Here is a 22,752-nt window from a genome sequence, read left to right as displayed (position 1 = left end):
TAGCTTGGTTTAACTACTTTATATGGAGTTACCTAAAACTACTTTATATACAGTTAGCTAAAACTACTTTATATTCAGTTAGCTAAAACTACTTTATATTCAGTTGGCTAGTTTTAACCACTTTATACTGTCCACAGTTAGACAGTTGTAACTATAAGTGAACGTTAGCTTGGTTTAACTACTTTATATGGAGTTACCTAAAACTACTTTATATACAATTAGCTAAAACTACTTTATATTCAGTTAGCTAAAACTACTTTATATTCAGTTGGCTAGTTTTAACCACTTTATACTGTCCACAGTTAGACAGTTGTAACTATAAGTGAACGTTAGCTTGGTTTAACTACTTTATATGGAGTTACCTAAAACTACTTTATATACAATTAGCTAAAACTACTTTATATTCAGTTGGCTAGTTTTAACCACTTTATACTGTCCACAGTTAGACAGTTGTAACTATAAGTGAACGTTAGCTTGGTTTAACTACTTTATATGGAGTTACCTAAAACTACTTTATATTCAGTTGGCTAGTTTAGCTACTTTATAAAGTTAACTAGTTTTAACCACTTTATACTGTCCACAGTTAGATAGTTGTAACTATAAGTGAACGTTAGCTTGGTTTAACTACTTTATATGGAGTTACCTAAAAACTATACAGTCAGTTTCTAACTACATTAAACAATTAGCTAGTTTTAACTACTTTACACAGTTAGGTAGTTTTAACTACTTTATATAATGTTAAAGTCAGCTAGTTAAAACTACAAATACAATCCACTAGTTTTAACTACTTTATACAGTTAACATATTTGCTGGTTTTAACTACTTAGTTTTGCGATGAAAAAAGCCACTTCACTGAAGTTTTTGGTTCCTAAAAATGTCTTTTTCAACTTTCTGTTTCTTTTTCTGTAGTAATAGACATAAGGAGTCGCTGATCATTTTGTCCTGGTAAGCAGCACATTTTGCTTCCCAATTATTCAACACAGTTAATGTAAACAACAGATGTACTTTTCTAACTAAGCTATCTAGCGCCACACTCTCATCCAAATATGGTCACTTCTGGAAAAAAAATTTAAAAATAAATGGTGATGGCCAAAATGCTAACTACTTTACAGTGAGTAAGTTTAGTTCAGTGGTTCCCATTAGCCTCTCAAAAGGGACAAGCTTTATACGAAAATCCTGTCAGGTGAACAAGGTGGTGTGAAAAGTACAATATTTCCGTTTGAACTGTAGTGGAGTAATGTGGAAATACTCAAGTAAACTATTGAGTACTCAATGTTGAGGTTAATTACTCAATGTGGATGTTTAATTTCCACCCTGGCTTAAGATTGACTAAGTCAAAAAGATGACTAATAAATGTCTAATCATTATCTCCTCATTAGCCTAAATACATCTTTTGGTATTAGACCGGTTAACTCTTATTAGCCTTAATTGTACTCTCTAATCTCTCGCTGCTGAGTTTCTGTTGACAGAGTTTAAAGAGGCAGTAAGTCACCAGAACAAACATATTAGTTACATCTGAATGCGGATTGCTATCACCGCTAATGACTCAGAGATTTGCTCTGTCTGAATTTTAAAACTCACTTCCTGTCTGTAGACAACTCCCTAAATTGTGTCATCAAATATTTGATTATGGTCAGGGGTGTATAACTCACTGAGGTTTTAATGACCTGGAGAGGAGTTTATGTTCAACAATTGCACATTAGTTACACATGGTTAATTTTTTTAAGGCTGATTCTGGTGTTAGAGTCAATATTTTAAAATTAAAAATAAATTAAAATATGGATTTCTCTGCTAGAAGGATATCCTGGCATCATGGATAATACTCCAAAACATCATTCACAGAGATAAAACAGTATGAAACAGTTTACTGAATATGCAAAATGTGAGGGAAATTATAAAAATGTTTAATCACGTAAACTATTTGTTGAGGTCGATATGACAAATAATATTGAAAACAAAAAACATACATATCACAAACTATTATTTTGTCAATGACTTGTGAATGAATGCAAATATGTTTTAATTCAAATTTATTATTATTTAATTTCACCCACTTGTAAAAACTAGAACTTCCAAAAGTCTTACACATTTATTTCCACCAGAGGGGGGAATCCACGTGCATGCTGATGTAGATCTGAATATCACATGTTGTTTCTAACATGTTTGGAGACATGTCAAAGAAGTGACAACAAGGAAATGACCCACTTAAAACAAGGTGAGGAAGTAACATTAAATTCAAGGTTTACTATGTGGGAGTGGTAGTTCTGTTTTTTTTCCACATGAGGGAGCTGATTGTACTGAAAAAAACCCAAATACCTCAAACACAACACACTGCTGTACAGACTATATATAATATACAAACATACACATTCTCTGCATGCTGACGCCTTAAATTACACTCAAGAGGTTTCCATCTAAACTCTGAACCCCTGCTTGCAGAATAGATAGATATATTAAATACAGGTATGTAACATGTATGTAATAATACAATAGTTAAGGGGTCAGCAATCAGGTTGCAGCCCTATTATGTTGTTATATTTTGCAAATAGAAAACAAAACACTTTTACCTAAATATACTCAAATATTAATTAATTTAAAGGGGGAAAAATGTGTGAAGGAGAAGTAGAAAGGTAAAAGCTTACATAATGACCTCTCCTATAATATCAAGGCGAGATGGACAAAATTGCATTAAATAAAAATGATAAGGGATGGAAAGAAATTGAATAAATGGTCAGAATGCAGCATCAGCAGCACAACACACAGGCAGACATATTACACAATGCAGAGCTGCACGTAGCACTTTATAGTTGTGATTATGTATACTTTTGTATAAGCAGATCTTCATGTGAGACGGGTCGGAAAAGTGAGAAGTATGTACGCATAGTACAAAGTCAATAAAATAAAAATATGCGAACTAATCAGTGAGTTTCTGCTGGTTATAAAGGTTCCAGTCAGAACCAAGTCATAGCGCCTTGTTCTGCGTTTTTAAAGGGGAGGTGTTTGACCTTTGACCTCCAACCAGCTGGAGATGGAAACAGACAGCTGACAGTATACAGTGTCTCAGCTGAAGACGAACTCCTAGCTTTCTTTCTCTGACCGGCCGACCGACAACATCGTTCAACATGGACAACACCGACAACCTGGTTCATCCCAGGTATGATTTACAAACCTGTCGTCTGTCTGAGTGCGTTTTTGTTGTGTTTTCTTAATTTGTTTTACAAACCCCACCCCTCCTCTTTGTATATTAAAAGTAGTTTGAAGATTTAGACTCCTTGCAGATGGCATGTAAAGGTTAAATCAGAGATAAAGTCTGCCTGGAGTGTGTTTTTTTAAAGGCATGGTTTGTCTTAAATGTTTGTGATTCATGAGATTATTCCAGCGAATTGTTTAAATTTTAAACTCCCACAGCTGCAGACACACACTCTTTTTATGTCTGAATTATATTATGTTTATCACATTGTTGCCTTTATTTAACTTCCATGAAGTGGCTTTAATTTTAGGGTCCTTTTCATGGCAAAGCAAAGAGGAAATATATTTTGTTAATTTAACTTTATTTGAGCAGTTAAAGCTGACAATTACTCTTATCAGTCAATAAGAAATTACTATTTTATTGTTTGTAAGAGATTTCTTATGCTAAAAGAGCTCCTTTCTCCTTAAATAATGTTTTTGTTGTTGTTTTCCTTTGATTAATTTTCCTTTATTTTGTTTCGTGTGGTGAGAATTTCAAAGTTTTTGTTTGTGTGTGTTGTCTTGAAGTACTTTTACTGAAGTTCTATACTTAAGTATACTTTAGAGGTATTTTCCTTCTACTCCACTACATTTCAGAGGGAAATATAGTACTAGTACTAGTTTATCTGACAGCCTTATGTATAAAAAATATAAAACTTTGAATGGAGACTTTTAGCACAATAAGTACATTTACTTTTGAAACTTTAAGGACATTTTCTACTAATACTGATATTAGTAGAAAATTAATACTAATATTTTTACTTTAGTGGGATTTTTCAATTCAGCACTTCACTATCACTTGTAACAGAGTATTTTTCAGTGTGATATTCCTGCTTTTACTAAAGTAAAAGTACTTCTTCCACCGCTGTTGTCTCGTTTACCAGCTCATGTTATTTATAGCAGGAGGTCTGACTGCAGCTGTTGTGTCTCTCTACATTTCAGTGGCTTAGCAGCTGCTGCGTGTTTGTGTGTGCATTGGATTAATCACATGCGAGGACATCCATCTTTTCACACACTCATATTGTGGTGACTGATTTTCCATTTGGGCAAAAAAATGCTGGTCCTCACAAGGCCAGGCGTTAGCCTATAAATTAGGATCAAGACTATGGGTTTTTGTTAAAAGGTTAGGATGTTTATACTACACTGGCTTTGCGTAAATGGACAAGATTACATGTTTGCCGCCTCAATATGGTCAAAGACAAATTACAAAACATATATTACATGGACCCTCGCTATTACACTGTTAGTTTAAGCCTCCAGTAAAGTATGATTTGAGCTAGGGTCCAGGAGGAATCAATGATATGATGTCCTCCTAAGTGACAAAAACAAGTTTAGTTTTTGTCACTTGCACCCGAAAGTGACACAGTGGAATTAATTTGCTAAATATTTGGCTCTAGAAGTTTGTGAGATTATGAGTACTCACCGAGCTGATTGGTGAAGCAGTAGCTGGCCTGGTAACCACCGATAAGCAAGCAAGTTGTTGACATGCTTGAGCTAACCAGTCACAAAAGCTCTCCTTCTAACCTCTTTCTATTTATCTCAGCATTGGGCCGGTTTACTCCCCCTGACAGTTTGTCCTCAGGACTGTACATCATTTTATTGAATAAACAGAGGAAGAGGGGAAAAAGTCTCCAAGCTACGGCCACTAACAGGACAACAACCATGGACTCCTGTTACCAAACTGTGTGTAAGTTTGGTGTCTGTTATGGATCAGTCTGAACTCAGACAGAAGAGGTTCATTTAAAACTGGATGGTGGACACACACAGCTCTGTTCACTACAAGGTCAGCTCTGTCAGGACAGTTTGCTATTTGTCCTAATTCAAGTGTCAGCGTTCCCTAAAGTAGAACATGACACAAAATATTAACACAAATTCACATCACTTACACAAGTGCCATCAGACCTGATGGTGAAATTATAACTTGTGCATGCATAAAGCTGCAAAGGTCGACGAGGGTATGTGTGAGTGTGTCCACATCGGCTCTGAAAATCATTATCTACTGATCTTAAAATTGAGCCAAAATGCTTCACAAAGTCTGTTGCCAAGATGCATTTTTAAGAATTTAAGAATTAAACGTGTTTAAAGTGTTTTAGTGGTATTTTCCCTTTAATGAAGAGCTTGTGTAAATAAGTGTGTTAGTGTCAGTCGAGTGTGTTTGTGTATGTAAATGTTAACCAGCTGACTGGTGCGCCAGTATTCTGTTTATCATTATGCAAAAAGGCTGCTCTCAGCAAGCCTGTGTGTGTGTGTGCAGTACTTTGATGGTATTAATACGTACGTTCCTTCATCGTAGATAACATCTATCAAAACTTCAATGACGACTCTCTATGCTTTCATGTCTCAGTTTATCTTAGTGACATGCTCGGCCTCTCCTCGTTTGGTTTAACTATTTAAACTCTCCTCTTTACTCCTGTTGTTTACTCTGAAATACAACTTACCTGTGAACTGTGTTGTCTTTTTATGATTTGGGAGGTAAAAGTAGTAATACAACTACGTAAAATACTGCATGGTAAAAGTATAGAAGTATTATCAGCAAAAATGTGCGTGTTCCAATCCACCTGTTAATCTGATGTCAAACAGGAAGCGCTTTGATGCGGATTGAGAAAACAGAATTTATTTAATTTCTCTCGTCAATTAATTCTGACATTTCACTCCTTGCATATCCTCTGAGAATGACAACAACACTGACCTCCTTTCCTGTAAGATATCATCTATATAAACGTGCGCTGATGACATCGCTGCCGGTCTGATTTGCGTACTGTCAGTCATGTCAGACCCGGACTGTGTTTTAGCCACGACCACTGTGGTGTCACTGAAAACAGATGAGATCATAAAGCCATTTTAACTCTTTAATTTATGTTAACTCATCATATTTGCACGAGATATGTTGATAAACAGACATTTGAAAGATTTGTGACATCTTTTTCTTACCTGACAAAGCTCATTCGTCCTTCATGTCCTTAACAGCAATCATCAATTCAAAGGTCAAAGGAAGTCAAAAAAACTGCTGAGACTTCAGCTTCAGATCGGACTTTGTTACATCGGACTTTTGACTCGACTTAAATTTGTCTGAATTGATTGAGACTTAAGCACCGGTGGCAGAAAATTATCAGCAACGGGGCACAGAGTTTTCACATGTGGGATCTCCTTTTCCGTGTTTTGTATTGCCAGCCAGCCAGACAGTGCCGTCAAATTGGATTTTGCAAAGGAAGTGAGCCTGATGCCCAGTGGCCATGATTTTATTATATGTACTTTGAACATATGGATTTGATTGCAAATTCATAGTTTTAGTTATTGATCAATACATGTTTATACTTTTTTATGTTTATTATAATACAATGAATTTTGAGAATTTGGGGAGCAAAAAGCTTATCAACATTAAGACTTGATGTGAATCAAAGGTTTGTTAGCCGCTCAGGCAACAGCATTTCATTTTGGGAGTAGGTTTAGGAAAAGAGTCAATTTCAGCTTTTTGTTTCCCCCAACCTGTTCTCACTCCCTAAATTGTCACAATTGGACGCATTGGTGAAGACCCATTGGGATCAGTTTGAAACGCACTGGGGAACCCCTTGCTGTCATAGTTCAGTGCAGTGGGGGAAGCCCTGTAGGGTCAGTTTTTGACGGGTAGGTGCAGGACATTTAACAGAAAAGACAGAGTAAGGAGGTGGTTGGGGTGGACTGAGGGCCAGAAACCGGACTTTCAACTTTGTTTCCTGTGTGAAACAAAAAGTCAACATTCTCAATGTAGAAAACTAAACAAGGTCAGTTTGAGAATTATCATTGAGCTCCTCACCTGTGACAGAGATCCAGCTGGATGGAGACTCTCCACGACCGCTGATGTCACACTTGTAGAGGCCTTCATCAGACTTGGAAACATGGTGGATGGTCATGTGACCTGTAGGCTCAGTCCTGATGAGGGAGCCATCTTTATAGAAACCAGAAATGTTTTTATTTAAGTTACACAGGTCACTCAAGCTCTAGTTAAGTAATTCAAGTCATGTAATGTTATTTTGACCCAACCTACGTTCATGGCTCTCTATAGGAAAATTTACTTTCCCGCTGTTTCACTGTCTTATCGACTGTTTTTCTGTCTCTCAGCGTGGAAGCTGTTTTAAAGAAACTCGATCCAGAGGACGGCGAGCAGATCATGGAGTATTTTAAAACTCACGCCATGCTGGCGAGAGAGAAAGCACGTAAGAGTCAGTAGTCCAGTAGTGGATTAAATTTCCACGTTACAAACCAATGAAAGATCAATAAACGGATGCCATATTAATTAAAATCACAACAAAAGAAAACTCGTCATCTGTACATGTAGGACTGAACCAGAACCCTGGATCCTTTTTGTTTTGGAGCCAAGTCATTTAAATACAAGTCAGCAAGCAGATAAACTGCAGGAAACACTGAGAATACAAAAACAACAAGTAATATTTTCTTAGTTTCTTGCTTTAATTTAAGGCCCCCATTTCTGTAACTGAATGTGTAACAAAGAAAGTGCTGATTTAGGCTCTAATAAAATGCTGTGACATTGTGAAACAAATGAATATTAAGCAGGTTATGCTCATGAGGATGAATGAAATGAAACATTTTATTTTTTAGTGTTGCAGGCGTCGGTCAGAGATCAGAAGAAGCTGCTGGTGGAAAACAGCAAACTGAAGAAAGACATCGAGCAGCTGAAGAATCAGCTGCAGGAAAAACAGAGGCGACGCATCGGTACACAATTATACACACTCTGTGACAGAATGCATTCCCTAAACCTGAAAATGTTAACCCTAAAACCTAATCTTAACCCTTAAAAATGGCCCTCTGAAGACATTAAAACGAAACAGTCCTGAGGTGTAAAGGTGTAAAGGTGTAAAGGTGTAAAACTCAACCCAGTCCTCACAAAGATAGAAACAGACACTCACTGACACACTTGGGCAACTGCAGATGTTTTTCCTCTGAGCTGCATCAATGTCGACTGTGGTCAGAGTGGATTATTTTAATTTAATAAGAACTTTATTAAGTCAAAACATTTTGGAGATTTACCCAAAAGATAAAAACAGCCACATTAATTTAAATTCATGCATTTTTTTGCTTACAAAACAACATCAGTTTTATAAAAACCCTCTTTCTTTCTTTTTCTTTCAGCCAAGGCTTTGTTCTCCACGCCTCCTCCAACCCGTAGCCCCGCCCCCACAACGCCAGTCAATCAACCTCCCTCCACCGCTGGAGCATCAGCTGCTGTTCCAACAAATCCTCCTCCCCCCTCCTCTTCCTCCTCACATGACCGGAGAGAGAGGCAGAGCAGGAGGAAGAGAGGAGAGAGGAAAGGTGAGATGAGGAAAGGAAGGAAGGAGGGTGGGAGGGCAGATAGAAAAATATGACTTTACCTCTCTCTCTCTTAGCTCGTCCCACCTGTGACTTGCTCTCCTTGGGGGTGGAGCCTCAGGTTGACGTGTCACGACTGGACCTGCGGGTTGGACGGATCCTCGGCGTCCGCCACCACCCACTGGCCGAGGAGCTGTCTGTCCAGGAAGTGGACGTAGGGGAAAGCGCCGCCCGAACTGTCGTCAGCAAACTGGGAGAGAAAACAGACCTAGAGGAGGTAACGCACGACTTTATTTTTTATAACGTTACAACTTTTATTTCTTATTTTATTTTTGTCAAAATAAAGTTGCAATATTTCGACATTTAGTCTAAATATTGCAACTTTATTTTAGTAATTCAATCTGTACTTTGAAGTATTAATTTAGAATCCTGCTTAAGTTCCCAAGATAGACAAGTGCAAGTCATATGTTTGTGACAAGTAATGTTCCCGGTCTTTATGCTGTATTGCAGAATCTTATGCATAAATTTATGTGTCGGCTGATTAATTCAAAACATTTGGTCATTTTAGCTTTAACTGAACCTATAAAAAGTGATACAAGGTATTCCTCGTGTTTTTGGAAACATTGGAACAAATGTCTACATGTGTTATGTGTTATGATATGTGTTGTAGCTTTTGTACTGGGTATCTTGTATTGTCTTTATATGTATTTTATTTTATTTTACTGATATGGACCTATGCGTCTAAAATAAAGTTGATCGATTAAGACTGTTGTCAGATTTGATTATTTAAATATTACTTTATACTCACAATACTATATTACTTTATTGTTGAAATATTACAACTCTATTCTCACATTAGTGCGAGTTTATTCTCAAACTACTCTAAACATTTACTCTTTGTTCTCACAGTAGTACAACCATATTCTTGAGACATTAGCCTACTTTTATTTCTCATCATATTACGACTTTGGTTCTTAAATATTCTGACTTTGTTTTCCAGTTTTTACAATGTTAATGTTGACATATTAAGACATTAATCATGAAATATTACAACTTTATTCTCTCGCTCTCTCTCTCTCTCTATATATATACATTTAAAATTCTCAGTTTTTTCCTACTGAAATTTCTTCTTTGAATTCTTGTTTTTCTAATTTCTGTTTATTCTTTCCTTTCAGTTTAATCCACCCATTATATCATTCCTTCTTTCTTTCTTTCTTCCTTTCTTTCTTTTGTCTTTATTAAATTTTAACAAAAGTATTTCACCTCTCTCTCTTCGCAGCTCCAGGGCGGTCTAGCTGTCTTGTTATGCAATGTCAAGGCCTGTAAACTGAAGGGCGTGGTCTCTCAGGCCCGCCTCCTATGTTGCTCCGCCCCTGATGACAGCACTGAGCTGCTGGTACCGCCCACAGGCTCCACCCCCGGAGACAGAGTTACCTTCCTCAACTACCCCGGTAATCATGGTCACAAAGATAATAAAACAATAAAAATAATCACTGAAGATCGTGAATAAATTAAACAACATAAAAAAATAAGTTTAATGATTATTAAGCTAACAGCAGATAGCAAATTTTTATTTGTGTCTTGGAATTACAAATGGCCCCCACGATTATTAGTGCCTAATCAGAAATAAAAGTGGCACATTCATTTGCTCTCACACTGTAGAAATGTTAGCTTACATGGTAATGCGTTGTTAGCAAGCTACTAACACGTTATCTAACTGTTAACCAGTCACAACAGCTAGTCAAGCTAACTTAGGGTTATTTTGCCTTAACCAGTAGTGACTGTATCTATCTGGTGTTGTTTTAAGTCAAGGGGTTCATGTTATCATTTGTCACGTCAATCAATGAAACATGGAAGCTGTTATTTCTGTACACTCGCAAGGTCTCCTTTTTCAGGAAGATGACGGCTTCATCCATCCTCACCAGTAAAACAGCCGTGTAGGGTGATTATTATGCAGCTTGTTCAACCCGTTCTTCCTCTCCAACTCATCACGTATGTACACGAGGTCAAGACACATCGGCGTCAGTGTGTAACGCACAGGGGATCCCTATAGCGTCGCAGTTCAACGCAGTGTGGGAAGCCCTGTAGCGTCGGTTTTTGACCGTAAAGGCAGGAATATGATATTTAACAGAAAAGACTGAGTAAGAAGGTGGTTGGGGTGGATGTAGGGCCAGAACCCGCACTTTGAACCAGGAGACCGGTGTGAAACAAAAAGTCAACATTATATATTTTTATTTAAGTTACGTGAGTTGCGTAAAATGACGTGACGTAAGTTAACTTACGTGTTAACTGACGTACGTAGTTATTTTAAGCCAAACCACAACCTTAACCTAACCTAACCTTAACCAAGTACTTTTGTGGCTAAACCTAACCAAAAGTTTCACAACTTCAATAATGTGCCTTTTCAACATGGAGCCTTAAACGTCTAAAAATGACGCTAAAGGGGTACCCAGGGCATTAAAAGGCAATGCCAAAGGGCCTTGACCAAGCAACCACTAGTGGCTGTATGACGGGAGCAAAAGAGGAATTTAGATAAAGTGTTTTTAAATAAAGTCCCTGTGAGGAGGTAGGATGTGAAGGTGAATGGGTCAAACCTGGGACTTTCACACAGGAGAAATGCGTTCAAGTTCCCAGTGAAACCAAGTAAATGTTTAGTTATTTTGAGTTCTAAGTATAGCATTACTGATTTCTGTCACGTCCGTCACGAGACTTACATAACTTTCCTTACTTTAACCTGAACCACAATATTTTCCTAAACCCAATGAAGTGGTTTTGTTGCCTAAACCTAACCAACCTTTTTTACAATGTTTTCCACTTGTTAAACTTCACGTGACTTAGGTACTTACGTAACATACTTAAGGTCCGATAAGCCTGTCGCTGGACTGACACAGGAAAAACTCTTGTATGTCGTTTTGGATCACTTGACGATCGACCTGTGTTGTTTAGGTAGGAGGACGTGTTGGACGACTCAGATGTCACCTACAACTGGATGAAAGTGGCTTTTGGGATTTTCCGGGTAATCACTCACCAACTCTCTGTTTATCTCGCTCTCTGTGTGTTCAGGTGACCCGGACAGAGAGCTGCAGTCCAAGCAGAGGGTTTGGGAGCTCCTTCAGCCCGACCTGCAGGTCGACAGCCGGGGCGTGGCGAACTATAAAGGCTGCGGGTTTGAGGTGAAGGGGAAGGGGCTGTGCAGGGCCCCCTCCCTCACCAACTGCACCATCAGATAGACGCAGCGAGGGGCCATCGCACAGGACATGCCGAAGACATAATGTGCACCAGTGTACTTTTATTGTGAAAATCATGCTCTGCTGTGGCTAAGCAACCACAAAAATCAGCTGCTGACAAACACTTAGCTAGTTAGTAGTTGTTATCTTACAGTTGCATCGCTGTTGTTTATTGATTAAAAGGTCAGTTGATCATACGTTTCTTCGAGTGTTCTTGATCTCTGCTTTCAGCTGATTGGACAGCAGAAAACAATCTGTGATGACATGGTATTTATGAATCTTGTGATTACTACTAAAATAAATGGTGATAGATCCTTTAAATAGATGTCAATACCAAATGAGTAATGTTTGATAAGCCTGATCCTTCAGCACTGGAACAATTAATAATGAATCAATACGTAATCGATTACGTGAATACATCGATTCGCATTCCGTGCGTTGAAATGTTGCTGCCTCCGATGTTAGCAGGGATTCCCCCGGACAAGCAGATACAAGATCTCGACTTCATTCATCACGCACCTGGGGGCGTCTACTATACACGCAAATTCGCCGTTTTGCGCACAATAGACACGGTTTTTCCAAAGCGTGCATATGTGACGCCTGAGCATGAGAACAGGCTGGATGTCCACGAATACGTGAAGCGAAAGTATCCCGGACCACTTTGTTCAGACGGCAGCACCGCTAATCCTGCTTCTCCTGTCTCCACACAAACACGGCACATTATCAGCACGAGCACACGTAGTCCGTTAAAATGTATTTATCGCCTTCATGTTAAAAGTAATTTCTGCCCCGTTGCTGTCATGGTAACGTAACGTTACATGTTACACGTGTCATCTAACGTTCAGCCGTTTCATATTTTCTGTTTATTCAATGGCCACGTATGAGCGAGAAAACCAAACTGATGCAGAAATACATCTGACTATCATACCGCATTACTCAATATTGAAATAAATCCATGTCAGTAACATTTAAAGTTTTAAGTAAAGAAGCCTAATTAATGTCTGTTATTGTTATTATCACAACACATCAGTGACGTGGAATATTATTGATTAGACATGCTCTGATATTTATTTTGGATAAATTGGTACGTTAATCTGCAATTTGTGTTTTTCTTTAGAATACACAAAATGTGTTGTGAGATTTATCGACTAATCAAAAAAATAATCGTTATATTAATCGATTTTAAAAATAATCGTTATGTACAGCCCTAGTTCATGGCATTGCTCAGGGGCACCTTTGGCGGTGATCCATGCTGGACTTGAATCTGTGACTCTCCGGTTACCAAGCCAAGCCTCCACAGACTGAGCTCATGTGGCACAATTAGGCTACGTTCAGACTGCAGCCCAAAGTGACCCAAATCCGATTTTTTTGCTCATATGTGACTCAGATCTGATCTTCCAAGTCACATGGAATCTGATCTTTTCCAGTTCGGAGAGGACAAGCTAACCGGAGCTAACCTCTGTTGCCCCCTGATTACTTCTGTAGCCTGCAACAGGGTGCCACGTGTGACACCGAGATTTATTTTCTGCGCATGCGGGTCACTTTCAGGCCGCGGACAGTTCACAATGAAGTCTGATATGGGCCACATTAAGGCCTGCAGTCCAAACGCAGCCTGTGTGATCACAAAATTAAAGGGAAATAAATTTCTCACCAGTTATCAACGCAAGCGAAAGAAAAGATTATTAAGATATTTTGGTCTTGCAATATTGTATTTTTATTGCTCCATGACAAATAACACATTAATTTGTGCTAAATAATACGTCTGGTCCTCCATTTGTCCAAATTTCACTTTTCTTCCTACTTCTAATAAACCAGTCGACTACTACTACTACTATTACTACTACTTCTTCCTTCGTCTTTGTATGTATTCAACATAGTGATGAAACACTATCTGTAGAGCAGTTTGTCTGTTTGGGATACTGTAGAAATATGGTGGTGCAACAGTGTATGTAGATATAAATGACTCATTTTAAGGTACTTAAAACATATCGGTTCATTATGTAAGGTCTTTATACTGCACTAAAAACATAGTTACATTGCATTTCTGTCAATAGATCCTTAACAGGTAGATTCTGACAGGTATGTTTTTCTGTTGTGTGGCCTTTTTTGACACAGCCGTAATGAAAGAAAAAAGTAGAGAAATTTAAAATCTTAGATTATATTCTTCTGTGTCCAATATATAGAAATAAAATTATTTTATTTTACTTAATCGATGAATTATATGAATTGAATTGTATTTTCCTTTAGCTTTGGCAATACTGTTGTATTAACATTCATGCCAATGAAGCAAATTTCATTTCGACCTGACTTCTTTTCTCAGTGAGATGGAAGAATTTAGAAAGTTGCGTGGTGCTGCAGAGAGCCCCCAGCTGCAGTAGTGCATGGATCACGCGTAAAATTCATCCAGCCAGAGGGAACAATCACCAACTATTCACAGCACGGTGTTCATAATAGCAACACAACCCATCGTCGGTTTCAGAGAGGGAATGGGGCATCGAGGTGTACAGGGAGAGGAGATTGCGGAGCGACCGGGCATGGTGCGGACGGTCTGTGATTGTTCCCTCTGGATGGATAAAGCTCAATCTGCTGGCATTTCCTCGCGTCTGGGTCATTCCAGCGTACTGTAGCTGTTTCTGCTGGGATTTCCCAAAGCAGTTTTTCAGGTGTGCTGCTCCAAGTAGTACTTAGTGCAATCTCAGGCAGGATGGGCAGGTACATACGATTTCCACATACTCGGGGCGCACTGAATGAAACAAACCAAGTTTTTATGCAGTGGCAGCTTTTCCTCCCGACTCTCTATGGCGGAAACCATTAAAACACGCAAAACCCTCATTTAACTAGTGCCACCTCCATTGTGTTCGCTCCTGTTGTCATCTATGCAATAATTCTTAGTTAATCACCCATAACAGGTACTAAAATTACATGTGCAATATTTGAGAATGCACACGCAATTTAGTACTGTTTATTCAGGGTTATAGTAAATCCGGCCCTATGTGTTGTGTTTACTGCCACTGAAGAGGAATAAATCTTGTTCATGTACAGCATCGTCTTTTGGTGGCTCACTTATCAGGTTTGCTAATGCTGAAGCAACCAGAAGCTACATGTGAGAGACAGTTGGCCAGAGTTGTGCTTTTCATATTGTTTGAGTTTTGTAGGGATAATCATTAAATACCAACATGAGCAAAACAAATGCGTGTAGTTCCTGTTTAAACAGTCAGAGTGAGACCTCTGTCCTGACTGTCAGAGCTCTGTGATGGTTCCTGGCTGACAGGCCGAGCAGTCGGTCTCTCAACGGTCGTCCTCTGATTGACGGCCAATCACAGGTATTGTCCAAGAACGAGACTCCTCCTTCCACATCTTCAGCCAGAGCTCTCAGCCAATCACTAGTCTGTGTTAGGAAGACTGGAGCGCGAAGCCCCGCCTCCTTCAGGTGGTCAGCGTGCGTGAGAACAAGTAAAGCGTGACGCCGCCATTCTGGACCGAAGAGAGTCTGAACATCAACACAAAATACACAAAATCACCCAAACAAACAACACACATTACATTGTGGAGGTGTGTGTGTGTGTGTGTGTGTGTGTGTGTGTACCTCCATGTGATCCTCCAGGTGTTTGGTGCCGTGCGGCAGGTCAGCTCTCACAACCAGCACAAGCACGTGCACGCCCTCGGGGCAGAGTTCGTGCACGTCCTGTGGGCGGGGCAACAGAGGCGGCGTGTCAATCACTCTCAGCATGAGGTCAGACTCCGCCCCCTGCCTTCTGAAATACTTCTGGAAATTTCGGCTGAGGAGCTGGAAGTCCTTCGTTACAGAAAGGCCAGAAATGCAGGGGCCTGTTTGGAATTCCTCTCCACCTGCCCAGCAGAGGAATTTATCAATAAATAATTTTAATTGTGGATTATTTTTTTTACCTGAAAGTTAAACAGGATAATTTCCACCAGATAAAAGAAAAACACCTATGAAAAGAAAAATTGTAGGTCAAAATAACGAGAGAATAAATCTATTTTTTAAATTAAGATGGAGATGCTAGATTTTTAGTTTTTGACCTTAGGAGTACTCACAGGTCTAGCTGGCTAACTGTAAGGGCTAACAGGCTAGCAGGTACTGTTTACGTCCCTCTGACATTTTGTTCTCAGGATTGTTCATTTCATTCCATAACTCAGTGTTAGTGTGTTAGCTCAATTTTAAATGCTGCCGTAACCTTTAGTAAGTCAAAATTTAAGTTAAATATGTGAAGCTGGAAGTTCACAGATGTAAATTTTAACTGTCTGTACGCCCCCTTAATTTGGATTTGCGACTCGGAAAGTCAGGAGCACCGCACTATCCCCGACTTGGTGATCCAAGATGGCTGCTCCATGTATCAACAGTTAGTGAAAGCTGGTGTTTATACTGTCTATTAGTACTTCTGTGTATTTGTGTCTCACATGAATTTTTGAAATAAACTAGAAATAAAATATGTAAAAAGTATTGGTATCAGTATTGGCAGTACCAGCCTGGGTATTACTTGGTATTGGAACAAATAGGAATTAAGTGGTATCGCACATCACTACTGGTTACCAGCTGAAATAGCTTTGTTTTGGAACACATTACACCTTGCTTGTCAGGACCCGCCCTACTCTGCTTCTGATTGGCTAGTAGTCCTTACCTACCTAGGTACTGCACACGTGAAAGATTAAATAGAAGTGAGATGCTTCACTTGGTAGCTAAAACTGATCCTTCAACTCGCAGGGTGAAAAGAGGTGCCTCAGCAATGTGCAGTGTGGTGTTTTTTTGAAAATGCAACCATGTAAACCTGTTCCTATCCTATAAACCCCTAAATAAAATTATGAACCTGAAAATGAGCATAAAGTACATTTTTCTTCTTGATGACCTTCCACAGAAAGCTAACGTGACGACTCTAAAAGTAAATCTGTGAAGATACTGACCAATCAGAGCATTCCCCACGGAGCTCCTCCCACTCTGCCTGTCGCCCAGCAACAGCACATTCAGTGCCAGCACATTACGCTCGCCACCACTGAGGATTCTGAAAGGGTTGTTGCCACGCCAACTGTGTTTCATGCCGACGGCCATCTCAGGATATGTTGAACCTACCTTTTAAAATAAACAACAAACAACAACATAAACACAGCTTCTAGTGATTGCAGAGTAAATACTTTGCATCCTGAATGCATCCCTTTAGCATATTAAAACTTCTGGGTAAGTTGGCAAAATAAATCAAATACCCTAGAAAGCAACTATCGCTTTAAATGTTTTGCAATCTACAATAAAAATTTTTATAGGTGACTTATTGCTAAAATTTTGCTAAAATTATTTCATTTAAATCTAGAGGTTTTAACCTGAGAATCACAAGCAGCTTAAAACAGTTTTTCTATCAGTGAATCACAACTTTCTTTCTTTAAATCAGTTTTTTCAGTGTGTGTGTGACTCAATTTCACCTAAAACTGACCTTAACCTGACTTTATAGGTGTCTCATAATGATCCAATATAACAGTCGATGAACCTGCTGCTAGTCACTTTAGGAATCAATATTTTATTTACTTACAAAATATCTAAAGTCTTAAGATTAACAGAATTTGCAAGAGCGAGTCTTACCTGCTTTACCGAACCAGGAGAGGCAAACACAGACACATTTCCTGAACAGATATGGGAGGTTGTATGTGGTTACTGGTTAATTAATAACCACTCCAGCCCATATGTAGTTTTATGAGGTTGTAAAACTGACAAACATCCCTGCAATTTAGATTTCAAGGGACACCTTGACACCTATTTCTATTTAAGGAAAGAATGTGAATTCTTCTTTCACCAAAGCCTGAAACTAACTGGATTTTTACAGTAAAACCAGGATAAACATGCTGGTCCAACCCATTCTCACTCCCAGTGCTTGGAGTAGAAAAAAAATAGGTGGCAGTACTCACAAGAACAAGATGAGAAGATATTTTAACAGTTTTTTTTTTTTTTTTAATAAATATTCAATGCTGAAATACATCAGTGAGGAGGTCTGGGGGTCCTCCCCCAGAAGACTTTGAGCATCAAACACTAAATTTCCTGCATTCTGGAGACATTTTCTGCACCAATTTATGGTGGAAATATCTTTATTTATACGAAGGGAAACAAAATTAAGGTGGCAGGTGACAATTCAAAATATAAAAATATAATGGAGTACAATGCAGTAATCAGCTTTTGGACAATGCACATTTGTTTCTTCTATATTTCACTTGCATTGCATGTTTTCTTATTGTGCATTGTTTCATTTGTTAATTAACATTTCTTGTTGCAAGCATAGACTGTATATAAAAAGGTTGCAAGCTGTTTTTCAGAACATTTTAAACAAGAGCTTTTCTGATTCTGACATGTTTCCATATCTGTCAATATTTTTAAATGTCCCGCCCCATCCAGGCTGTGATTGGTCGGTTCACAGAAAGTGACAATGACGACCTACATTCAGCACACGGCTGCATGAAAGTCACCTGAGCTTCTCTTCTCCCTTGTTTCTCTCCACTGACAGATGAGCATCACGTAGCAACAGGATATGGAGAGGGCGAGGAGAGTACCGGCAAATGTCAGCTCACTCCCGACTCATCACGTATTGATGCTAAGTCAAGGCCCATTGGCGTCACTTTTTAACGCCCTGGGTACCCCTTAAGCATCGAGTTTAGACATTTAAGGCTCTGCGGTGAAGTTAGCAACACTTTGCAACAACAAATATGCAACGTCTGGTTAGACTTTCAAATTAAAACATTAGTGTTTCGAAACATCGTGAAACGTTGCAATTTGGTTAGTTTAAGCAAAAAAAGTACTTTGTTGGGTTTAGGTAACTAAACTACTTGGTTAAGGTTCGGAAAACATCATGGCTTGGGTTAAAATAACTACATACGTCAGTTAAGATATAAGTTACAAACGTCACTTGCGTAACTTAAGCAATTTACGTAACTTGCCTAACTGAAATAAAAATATTCAATGTTGACTTTTTGTTTCTCAAGGGACACGAACCCCGGCCTCCTGGTTCAAAGTACGGCTTCTGGCCCGCCATCCACCCCAACCACGTCCTTACTCAGTCTTTTCTGTCAAATATCAAATACCTGCCTTTACCGTCAAAGACTGACGCTACAGGGCTTCCCCCACTTCGTTGAATTATGACGGCATGAGGGATCCCCAGTGCGTTACAAACTGCTGCCGCTGGGTCTTGACCATGCGTCCACATGTGAGTAGTTGGCTGGTCTGAACCTGTTGTCGACCCTCAGTGTGAACCAGAGATGCTCACAAGTCTTTGAGCTAGAGTCCAAGTCAAGTCTCAAGTCTTTGAGCTAGAGTCCAAGTCAAGTCTCAAGTCTTTGAGCTAGAGTCCAAGTCAAGTCTCAAGTCTTTGAGCTAGAGTCCAAGTCAAGTCTCAAGTCTTTGAGCTAGAGTCCAAGTCAAGTCTCAAGTCTTTGAGCTACAGTCCAAGTCAAGTCTCAAGTCGTTGAGCTACAGTCCAAGTCAAGTCTCAAGTCGTTGAGCTACAGTCCAAGTCAAGTCTCAAGTCGTTGAGCTAAAGTCCATGTCAAGTCTCAAGTCTCTGAGCACCTTTTTTCTGAACCTTTTTCTAGCCAACGGCAATAATTAAGGTGATGGCAGCCAGCGTGACGTAAATAATTACGTTAATCGACCACCACAAGTTTGGCAAGTAAACTTGTCTTAGACTGTCTTTTAGTACAACCAAACTTTTAGTTGACTAAAATGTTACAATTAACGTTCATGAACTGGAAACACACTGCCAAAGGGTCAAAGCTCCTATAGGCCTTTCAGACACAAAGCAACAACAGTACAGATGCGTTTTGAAACCCTTTATTTTTAATGGCTTGTGACGTGCCAGTGCGGGTGTGTTGATGTGTCGACCAAAGCGCAGCGCACTGCTTGGCAAGCCGCAGTCAAAGTTCAACCTAGTTGAACCACTGCACTGACGGCCAGCGCAGCACAAAGTGTTTGTATCTGAAAGGGCCTTTAGACGAAAACACAGCACCCAAAAACATGTTCACCATTAGTTAAATGTACACAGTGCGGTGAATACGATTCTCCTCTTGCCTGGTTTACAGGTCACTGTGGTAGTGACATGTCAATCTCAAGGTAGTCCTGCCGTAAAGCATACTTTGCTTTATTGTCAATTTTCCATATTTTACTAAATGAATATCACGCTGTGTTGAAGAAGACTTGAAACTATTGACTTAGGAAAGTGTTTAGTGAGGTAATTAATCAAGTGAATAGTAGGGTCATTTTGACATTTTGGACTTCTTGCTGCAACCAGTCAAGTCGCCCCCTGCTGGCCATTAGACAGACTGCGAGTTTAAGGCACTTAAGGCGCATTGGCGGATTGGCTCTTATTTTCAGACCTGGAGGTTGCAGCTCGGTCCGACCCTGTGGAGGAGAGAGCTGTGGTCTACCCTCAGTGTGAATGTGAAGCAGCTCTGTCATTGTTCCCTGAGTAAAATAAAGTTTGAGAATGAACTGTTTGTGCCTCAAGCTGCCGCAGAGAGAAACATCATCAACAACAACAACATCATCTGCTCGCAATTTATCCTGACTGAGTCTGAAACCACAGAGATAAGATAATCTGAAGCAGACTGCACACCCACACATGCATTTTCATCCGCAGCACGTGGATGTCTTTTCTGTTATGTCAGTATGTCAATGCCTCCTATTTGTGTATCATACTACCTACATTGACATTTTGCCTTCTCCAGTCACCTAACATAATAGGCTACTAAGCAACAGGCAGCGTTGACTGTTTTTTTCGGCCTCTAGGTGGCAGAACAACCAGCTGAAAACACATCAATGGCTGAGAGCAGAAAGCTGTTTTACTTTACCGTTTTAATCATATTATCATCAGAACAACAGGGAAAACTGTGTGTGTGAGAAGCTAAGCTGTGACATCAAGGAAACAGGGAAACACTGATGGCAAAGTGACGATAATGCAGATAGGTGTGCGTGTGTATCACGGACCTTTACTGAACACAACGCAATGGGGAAGCTGGGGAACACGGACTGAAGAGCGACGCAAACATGTAAAAGACAGTGTGTGTGTTATCTTTATAACAACCATGTCCAAACTGAGGACAGTGATGCCCACCAGCTACCAACCACAAAATAGGGAACATGCTCACACAAAATCACGTTACTGTCCTCTCTCTCGATGTCAATGAGACGCCAGAATATTGAAATCGATTCTCAGAAGGTTTGAAGGTTTTGGGAAACAATGAAATCAACATACGTGATGTTTTAAAACCTTTCCTCACAATGATTCAAATATCTAATCAGAATCAGAATCTCTTTTATTGGTCAGGTATGCGTACACATGCGAGGAATTTGCCTCTGGTCCTACATTACTCTCAACTGTGTGCAGATACATGAACATATGAACAGCAATATTTGTGTTTTAAAAAGAGCTAAAATAAAAAATAGATAGCAAATAGTACAGAGGTGAAGTAGTTTGAGTCGCAGGGTTGTTGCACAGGGATTGTTCCTGACACTGTGTGTCTGGAGTCAGCTGTTCGTCAGAGTGATGGCCTGTGGGTAGAAAGTGTTCCTGAGTCTGTTGGTTTTGGCCTACTAGAGGGGAGAAGCTGGAACGAGTTGTGACGAGGGCTGGAAAGGATCTACATGCAATGATGTTCTCATTTCCTGGCTCTGGATATGTATAAGTCCTGAATAGAGTCTAAAATGACTTGTGTTTACCGTGGTGGCTGTTGTTGCAGGTGTCAGGTTTTACACTCCAAAAGTGTCCATACTTATGACGTTTAATATGATAACAGTAGCAGATACCGTTGAAAGTCGTAGTATTTTTTGTGAACAAGTAATTATATGTGTAACCTAACTTCAATAAAAACATTCAACGCAGATTTTTTGTTTCACATGGTCCTGTTTCTGGCCCACCCGTCACCCCCAACCACTAACTAAGACTATTATGTTAAATATCCTACACTTACCTATAACTCTGAACTCTGAGTGACGCTAGAGGCCTTCCCCCAGTGCGTTAAAGTATGACGCTAAGGTGCGCCCAGTGCGATAAAAACTCCAAAGTTTTTTGACGACTTGGGACAGGTTGCTCATATCAGGCAAAACCCATGGGTCATTTTGAAAGGCAACAAATTCTGCAGGTATCAGGTACATTTAAATGTTTTAAGATCCTTGTTAACTGAATATTTAAGGATTAAAACCATGAATGTAGTGTGATGGAAAGTTTACGTTTTATAAAGCTATGAAACATCTGATGTTACTCAACTAACTGAGACAAAAGAAGAAAATAGATCAGATAAAATATTTTTGGACCTCATAAAGTCCAATGTAAGACAATCTAATGTATATTTTTCTATTTAATGACCCACGGACTCTGTCATTCATTTCATTCAGCTGTCTGTCTTTCATTACAGGATGACGAAATCACCTGTTATCCTTATGAAAGATATTTAAATCGTCCAGCAGTTTAAATATCTGAGGGTGAGCTTTAACTCTGTGGTCATAAATACATTTTATCTACACAGATGGAATCATTTCCTTGTGTCTTTACAGTCCTGTGAGGATTTTTCTTCCTCTTTGTTCATCTTATCACGTCCCACCAGTACTGGGAAAAACATTCACCGCCTGGTTTTCCAATTCATGTGGTCCAACTAGATTTGGGCCTCTCTGTCTGAGATATTAAATGCTACTTCAAGGTCTTGTTAAAAATGGGACCTGGTGCAATAAGGTGACCGGATTTCATAATGTTATTACATATGAAATAAAAAAGGGGGACAAGTTTGGTTTTATAATCTGTCAAATATAACTCTTCTGAATGAAATCAAGTCATTTTGAGGCAGAATCTACCTTTCAGTCAAGAAGTAGTGGCTTCAGTCACTTTCTGGCAAGTGCTGCATTACATGGGTTGTATTGGCCATTTCAAGGTATTTCAACAGGTAGACTGGAAAATAATGAGTGTTTAAAAGTGAATAAATCGGTTTATGTCAACATTTCCACTGAGCACCA

At 39.3% G+C, this 22,752-nt stretch overlaps 2 protein-coding genes across 6 annotated transcripts in view; both read left to right on the top strand.

The window, feature by feature from the left end:
* The window catches only part of epha8 (eph receptor A8), a 127,433-nt gene that overhangs the window by 55,991 nt on the left and 48,690 nt on the right, over positions 1-22,752 (top strand). The window lies entirely within an intron of this gene.
* On the top strand, positions 813-11,955 carry LOC123987234 (aminoacyl tRNA synthase complex-interacting multifunctional protein 1-like). 2 transcript variants are annotated; one of them, XM_046075937.1, is made up of 9 exons: positions 813-945; positions 2,103-2,215; positions 2,992-3,154; positions 7,327-7,421; positions 7,825-7,938; positions 8,356-8,538; positions 8,613-8,812; positions 9,815-9,986; positions 11,599-11,955. In XM_046075937.1, the coding sequence occupies exons 3-9, from the start codon at positions 3,123-3,125 to the stop codon at positions 11,763-11,765; spliced, it is 963 nt and encodes a 320-aa protein (XP_045931893.1). In that variant the 5' UTR covers positions 813-945; positions 2,103-2,215; positions 2,992-3,122; the 3' UTR covers positions 11,766-11,955. The 2 variants fall into 2 exon arrangements, with proteins under 2 accessions (XP_045931893.1, XP_045931894.1); XM_046075938.1 differs by lacking the exon at positions 2,103-2,215 and having other exon boundaries at positions 920-945.

The sequence above is a fragment of the Micropterus dolomieu genome, linkage group LG18 (assembly GCF_021292245.1).
Source record: "Micropterus dolomieu isolate WLL.071019.BEF.003 ecotype Adirondacks linkage group LG18, ASM2129224v1, whole genome shotgun sequence".
NCBI classification, from domain to species: domain Eukaryota; kingdom Metazoa; phylum Chordata; class Actinopteri; order Centrarchiformes; family Centrarchidae; genus Micropterus; species Micropterus dolomieu.
The sequence above is the reverse complement of the archived record's forward strand: the minus strand, read 5'-3'. Positions and strand labels throughout refer to the sequence as shown.